Genomic DNA, 7,811 nt, shown 5'->3' on the forward strand with positions numbered 1-7,811 from the left:
TGGCATGGTTGTTGGTGCCAGACGGGCTGTTGCGTGATATTATAGTGTCAATATGGACCAAAATCTCTGAGGAATGTTTCCAGCACCTTGTTGAATCTATGCCACCAAGAATTAAGGCAGTTCTGAAGGCAAAAGAGGGGGTCCAACCCCAAGGTGTGCCTAATGAAGTGGCCAGTGACTTTACCACCTCTTGGCAGTGCCTGGAAGTAGGCATCATGGCGGGATGCACTATTTCACCCCTGGCATTTGTGATGGCAATGGAAGTCATCATCCGAGCCTCAAAATGGGTTGTAGGCGGACAGCGAGTTGACTCTGGTCAGCGTCTCCCTCCGCTCAGAGCTTACATGGACGACATTACAACGTTGACCACCACCGTCCCATGCACCAGGAGGCTGCTCAGAAAACTGGAAGAGAACATCAGTTGGGCCCGTATGAAGATCAAACCATCCAAGTCACGAAGCATCTCAATTGTGAAGGGAGTGCTCTCTGACCTGAAATTCTTCATCGGCGATGATCCAATCCCAACAGTGTCTGAGCAACCTGTAAAAAGCCTTGGCAGGTGGTATGATGCAAGCCTGAAGGACAAAGACCAGGTTCTACAACTACAACAAAGATATCAGCAGTGGCCTGCAGTCCATCGATAAAACACAGCTACCTGGAAAGTTAAAGGCTTGGTGCCTGCAGTTTGGACTCCTACCACGGATGCTGTGGCCCCTCGCAGTGTATGAGGTCCCAATCTCAACCGTAGAGAAGTTGGAAAGAGGAGTCACAGGCTACATCAAGAAATGGCTCGGAATTCCACGATGCCTTACCACCATAGGTCTCTACGGAGATAGCATCCTCAAGCTGCCCCTCACCAGTCTCACAGAGGAGTTCAAGTGTGCAAAAACAAGACTCCAGATGACACTGAATGAATCCAGAGATTTAGTGGTGAGCAACAACGCACCAACCTTGACAACCGGGCGCAAATGGACACCAGCCAAAGCGGTGGAGGGAGCAACAGCAGCCCTCAAACATGCTGATATTGTGGGGTATGTTCAGCAGGGAAGAGGAGGCTTCGGGCTAACAGCTGCTCGCCCTGCTTGGAGTAAGGCCACAGCACCAGAACGGAGGAAGATGGTGGTGGAGGAAGTACGCCATCAGGAGGAGGCTGGAAGATGGGCCAAGGCAGTCTCTCTTGCCAAGCAGGGACAGTGGACGCGATGGGACAGTGTGGAGAGGAGGAAGATTAGCTGGAAGGACATGTGGGCCATGGAAGCGAGGCAGTTGAGCTTTATTATCAGAGCTACCTACGACGTCCTTCCAACACCAGTTAACCTTGGCCAGTGGTATGGTGAAGACCCGGGGTGTGCCCTTTGTTCCACGCCAGCCACCCTCAGGCACATTCTTTCAGGGTGCAAAACTAGTCTCGCCCAAGGACGCTACACGTGGCGTCACAACCAAGTCCTGAAGATCTTTGCATCCACCCTGGAGGACAAACGAGCTGCCACCAACTCCCTACCGCCTTCAGCATCCAACCACCAACAGGCAATTACCTTTGTCCGTGAGGGGGCAAAGGTTACCAGGAGCAGCTCGACACCATCTGAGCGAGGCCAGCTACGGTTGGCCCGCGACTGGAAGATGCTGACTGATATTGGACGACAGCTTGTGTTTCCTAAAGAGATCGCCATAACCACCCTGAGACCTGACTTGGTTCTCTGGTCCCCTTCTCTAAAAAAGGTGTACATCATTGAACTAACCGTACCCTGGGAGGACGCAGTGGATGAAGCTTACGAGCGGAAACATCTACGCTATGCTGAGCTCGCCGCCGAAGCACAACACCGCGGCTGGAACACTGAAGTCCGCCCAGTGGAGGTGGGGTGCAGAGGGTTTGTGGCAAGATCTACCACCAGATTGTTTACAGACCTGGGAATCAGAGGCCAAAGCCTGCGTTCAGCCGTCAAAGCTGCATCGGAAGCAGCCGAAAGAAGCAGCCAGTGGCTTTTTATGAGAAGGAAAGATCCCTGCTGGGCCCCGAAGTAGCCAACCAGAAGGTATGCGGTCAGCTTAGGCCTGACTCAGGGAAAAGGACGCCCCTGCCTTGCATAGTCTCATGAGACGTCAGCCATTCTCATGACGAATTAGGATTGACGCAAGTTCGGGGCTGATCCCCCTGAGCTGGCCACCTCTGGCGAGGGTGTATAGTGTGATGGCCGAAACACCCCATGACCTGGAGGAACACTACTGATGATGCGTCCGAAATTAAACCTAATCCCAGCCCCCCCCCCCCCCCCCGCATGAATCACCCACCATCAAGACGACACACACGCACACACACACTCTCACGTACGTACCTGCACAAAGGAATTTACATCTTATCCTGTGTTTCATAAATCATATGTGTATGCAAATAACACATTTGACTACTATTGATTTGATAATGATGTATCCTTCATTTTCAAATGTATTCATTAAACAATATTTTGTAATTATTTAAAAACGTAGGGGTAATCAGTGATTACCCTAACCCTAACCCTTTTAGATTAAGATTGGCCACAAAAGGGATGAATATCTAGGAATATTTACAAAAAATGTTTGTAACTACAGTCCCTCCCCAATGGAAGCAATCTTATTTGCTAGCCTTTGGATAGTATCCTATATTCAAATTGAGAAATCTATCATTAGTGTCATTCTGAAGTTCGTATTGCGATGTGCTGGTCTTAAAACTTCAAACCTAAAATATACGATCGCATCGAACTACATGAAAATAAGCGGCATTGAGAAGAAGCGAATATGCGCATGTTCACGTGAATGGCACTAGTGACAGGAGACCCACAACACTATGGCTGCGTTCGTAAACTCGCTCTGGAATCTGATCAGCACTCATGGAATGCCTTTTGTCCAATCAAATTACTTGGTCTCTTTATGACGTTGAACGCAGTGTGCGCTCTGGCGCTCTGAGCGAATTTACGAACTATGACGATAACGAACTACGAGAGACTGAAATAGCCAGAATGAGGCGCGGCATCGCTTTGCTTGCTATTTTTTTTTACTATTCAGATCGGAAGGAGGAATTAATGTTTTGCAGATATTAATACATATTGATTTGTGTTTTGGTTTTTACTTGTCCATCGGACAACTGCAGGAGGAAGTCCACTTGTCCAAACATAAAATGTACTTGTCCCGGACAAGCGGACAAGCCTTAATGTCGAGCCCTGTGTGAATCCCTAAGAATGGCCTGGCAAGTATTATCTGATTCCAGTCGTGTACTTTGCTCGTGATACTATTTTTGCAATTTGTATTCTTCCCGTATACAAATTCCCTTGTGCCTTTTTATTTTGCACTTACCTTTGTCCTAGCCTACCATTGAGACTTACCCTCTTTCTCTGTTCCTCTACAGCCCACGCCAGCCACTACCCCCAGCCCGCCAGGCTGAAACCCCCGGACTCTTCATCCCCTTTTTTCCTCCCCCCCTACACTGTAAATAAATACCCTACGGGGCTTCACAGTATCCTGCCTCCGTTGTCGTGTCCTTGAGCCCCCTCGCCCCCGTGTCTTAACAGTGGGTGAGGATGGACTCTATGATGGCCGTGTAGAACTGGACCATTATGGACCTCGGCAGCCTGAATTTCCTCAGCTGCCGGAGGAAGAATATCCTCTTCTGGGCCTTCTTAGTGAGGGCCTCGGTGTTCCGCTCCCACTTTAGGTCCCGAGAGGTCATGCCTAGAAAGCGGCATGACTCCACGGAGGCCACCGGGGTACAGCATTGAGCTCCAGGTTGTTAAAACTGCACCAGCTCCGCAGCCCCTCGATCTCACCCCTGTAGGCAGATTCGTCCCCCCTGGAGATGAGGCCCACCAGGGTGGTGTCGTCTGCAAACTTCAGGAGCTTGACCGAGGGGTGGCGGGAGACACAGTTGTTGGTGTACAGGGAGATCAGTGCTGGAGACAGGACGCAGCCCTGCGGGGAGCCCGTGCTGGTGGACCTGGAGCTGGAAATGCTCTTCCCCAGCTTCACCCGCTGAGACCTGTCAGTCAGGAAGTCACCAGGTTTCTCGTTTAAACACGAATCCATCATCCTGGAAAGATAGATTGGACACCATTTATCATGGAAATGTTAGTTGGTTAACTACAACAACAAGATAACAACGACAACGACGACCAACACAACCTCAACTCGGTGTCAACTGGCACCATAGAAGTGTCTCTCCCAGCCTTTTATCCTCCGAGGTGGAGGGTGGAGGTCACCCTTGATTGAGGGTTGAGCACAGGTGTGCCCAATCAGGCCATCACCATGGTGATAGGCAGGGAGGAAGGACAATCACCTGGGAGAAAACACAAGAAACAAACAAAACACACACAGAACCACACTCTATGGACGTAACCGCTGGTCATATCTTTTGTAATTATTTCTTTGTTGGAACAGCCAGCAGGTGCTGGGTGCAAATTACTCCATTTGGGCTGTGAGAGAGGAGAGTGAACCAGTCTTTTGTTTTGCCCTTCCAGATTTGTTTTGTGGAGAGGTTGTAAGTTCGTTTTCTGCCACTGAAAGGTCATTGTCACAGGGGATGTACTTGTCTTTATTAATTATCTATTAAATTATTAATTGGGGAACCCCTAGAGGTCTGCTAATAGACTACTGTCTGTCTGCTGTTTTCTTAGGGGATTTATATTCCATTTATTGAAATCAGGAGAAGAACTCTATTGGGAGTTGCACTTTGCTGTCTTGGTGATTACATACACTTCCCAATCCCATTTCTCATTTTTACCCCTACCCCTCGTTTTGGAGTGCCACTCGCTTTTCGGTTTGCCTCTCGGAACAGAGTTAGAAGTGGTTGAAATCTTCCCCTATGAAATGGCACAACCCTACAAGACCCTGATACGTCATCAGTAGTATCATAGAACAGCATGGACGCTCTCGATTCGTTCTCAACTTAAGTTTCATGCTATCAATCGACCAGTCATCAAATAAAAAAGAATAATGCTTCATTACCAGGCCAGTTCATGACAGAAGAGCAGTGCTTTGTAGGCTCGCAAACAATGCTCATACCCTGCCAGTCTGCACTGATATTAGAGGAGAGGTAACAACCCTGCTCCTACTCTGCCAGTCTGCACTGATATTAGAGGAGTGGTAACAACCCTGCTCCGACCCTGCCAGTCTGCACTGATATTAGAGGATTGGTAAGAAGTGCAACAACTTTGCTGCTGGATCTTGCAATTTCGGGCGTCATATGAATGAATGAATGAATGAATGAATTATCTTTATTGTCATTGTAACAGGTACAACAAAATTTAAATGCAAACCCTAGGTGCTAACAAACAAACACAGTCCTACGATAATAAAAAAACAAGAATGAGACATAAATAGACATAAATAGGGGGGGATATAAATAAAAAATAAGGGGATAAGTGATCGGTACCCAAGGTCGCCTCCCTCTCTGCAGTGATCAACTGATGATTATCGATCTCTACTATCTCCCCAGGTGTTTTGTTTACCTGTCCAGCAATGTCGGCATTAGATTCAGCACTGATTTACGTACCATTATCATCATCCCTCCCATGGTTAATCCACTGATCTACTGCCTAAGAACCGAAGAAACACAAATCAGTCAAATACAGCAGATCTTTGACCGGGCGATTAAGAAAATCACAAGTTAGTACTCAATAAGGGAGCATGGAGCTGGTGTTAAGATAATCATGGAGTTTGTCAAGTTGATAATCACAGTTTTCATAGCCTTATTGTAAGCAAGAAATGAGACATGGCCCTCTAAACAAACTGTTTGTGTGTTCGTTATTTCACCATCACACAATTAAGAGTTATATCGACTTGAATTCTCTAGGGTATCTGCTCCAATTAGTTGGAGTCTGTCATGTATAAACATGTATAAAGTGGGCACACATATAGTACCATGTCAGTATAGGAGTGAAGACCACATGCCTGCTCTGCTAACAACAAGGGTAAAACCTCCACTTTGCATCTTAATGAATGAAAAAGGGTGAATTTGGAACTCTATGCTTGTGATCCCAAAGCGTACGTAAGTCTTTACTTTCAGGCTATGACCTTCTGGTCTGATTTGATATACTGTATGCCATAATTTTCTTGATTTGGGGTGGCATTTAAAAAACAACAACTATACTTTGGTTCTCTGATTGTATGTCAGGTAAAATGCAGTGTGATTTTAATGTTTTAGCTTGTTTTTCTGTTAAGAACCACTTGATTTTTTTCAAAGAAGTTCAAAATGAAAAGTGAAATATTAAATTCATATTAGAGTCAAGATAAAAAAATCAAAAAAGATTGTGTTACTGACTGGTTGTCATTCACAACATTTCTATTTCAGAGCCGTTGTTGCTGCCTGTCTATAAACTGCATGTTTTAAAAACCAACTGACCATGTTCTTCTCCAACGGAACAACTGTTACATACTTCATCATCACAGGATTCCCAGGGCTTGTGGACTTTCCACAATACTACGGACTAGTGTCTGCTTTCCTCTTCTTCCTCTACTTGTCTATTCTCGCTGGAAATATTTTTATCATAACATTTGTATTCCACGAGAGGTCTCTTCAAAAACCAACATATCTGGTCTTCTGTAACCTGGCAGTTTCAGACATGGCATTCGGAACCACCACCTTGCCCAGAATCATAGCCATATACTGGCTGGATTCCAACATAGTTGACTTCAACCTCTGCTTCACACAGATGTTTTTCGTCCACTTCTTAGGAGCAACTAATTCTTTTCTCATTACGATAATGTCCCTCGATCGTTACATTGCCATATGTCACCCGTTCCGATACGCTGTTATGATAACAAACACATCTATTTGGATTCTTATGGGGACGGCTTGGCTGCTAAATACGTTGCAGATGGTCGCAATGCTTGAGCAAGCTTACTCTTTGGCCTACTGTGACTCCAACGTAATTGCTCAATGCTACTGCGACCACACTTCAGTAACCAGGCTGACGTGTGATGACCTGCACGAGACTAAGACTACGGCATTAGGTGTGGCCATGTTTATGTTGTTGTGTCCCCTCTCGTTCACTGTGTTTTCCTATATATCCATTATTGTGTCTATCATGAGGATCTCGAATTCTGAAGGACGAGGCAAAGCCTTCTCTACGTGTAGCCCACAGCTCTTTATAATATGCCTCTATTACATACCAAGGTGTTTTGTTTACCTGGCTAGTCACGTAGGGTTCGTCTACAGCGCAGATTCCCGTGTGCTGATGGTAATGATATACAGTCTGCTACCGCCTTTGGTTAATCCTCTTATATACTGCTTCAGGACTAAAGAAATCAAAGATACTTTGAAGAAGAGATTGACTAGAACAAAGCTTGGTATTATGATCAAAATAAAAGTTATTGAATGAAGAATTGAGTGAAGAACATACAAATAATGGATCTATATTGTTGCTATGGATGGTTTGTGTTGAAATTAAATATTGTACAAATTGAAATCAAATTCCAATCAACCTTCATAGTGATGACTGTACTGTTACAATAGAAATGCAAGTATACAAGTTATCTAAAACATTACAACAATAAATTATAATCATTATTATTATTCATTATGTTCAATGAAAATGCATTGAAGTGTCAATTTAAAAATAAACAACTGCTTACTTTCATGATTTGTGTGCACATTTTTGTAAGGTTTTGCACCATTTCCCAAATGTTGCAAAATAATACTTCGAATGTATAGACCCAAAATACTCTAGAATGAGTTATTGTATTTTAATATGATTATAATTAGTTATTATATGTCCATGGTATGACCAGCTGACATTTCATCACTTATAGGCATAATTTAATTCAGCTATATAGATAATCATTTA

General features: G+C 45.0%; 1 protein-coding gene across 1 annotated transcript; it reads left to right on the top strand.

The window, feature by feature from the left end:
• Positions 1 to 6,368: 6,368 nt before the first annotated feature.
• LOC308153434 (olfactory receptor 2AT4-like) lies at positions 6,369 to 7,346 on the top strand (the record flags this gene model as incomplete). The annotated part of the gene is made up of 1 exon (XM_080526585.1): positions 6,369 to 7,346. One exon carries the CDS (start codon positions 6,369 to 6,371, stop codon positions 7,344 to 7,346), a length of 978 nt encoding a protein of 325 aa, XP_080382711.1.
• Positions 7,347 to 7,811: the final 465 nt, after the last annotated feature.

This window comes from Nansenia antarctica (assembly GCF_963989245.1).
Source record: "Nansenia antarctica genome assembly, chromosome: 1".
Classification (NCBI taxonomy): Eukaryota; Metazoa; Chordata; class Actinopteri; order Argentiniformes; family Microstomatidae; genus Nansenia; species Nansenia antarctica.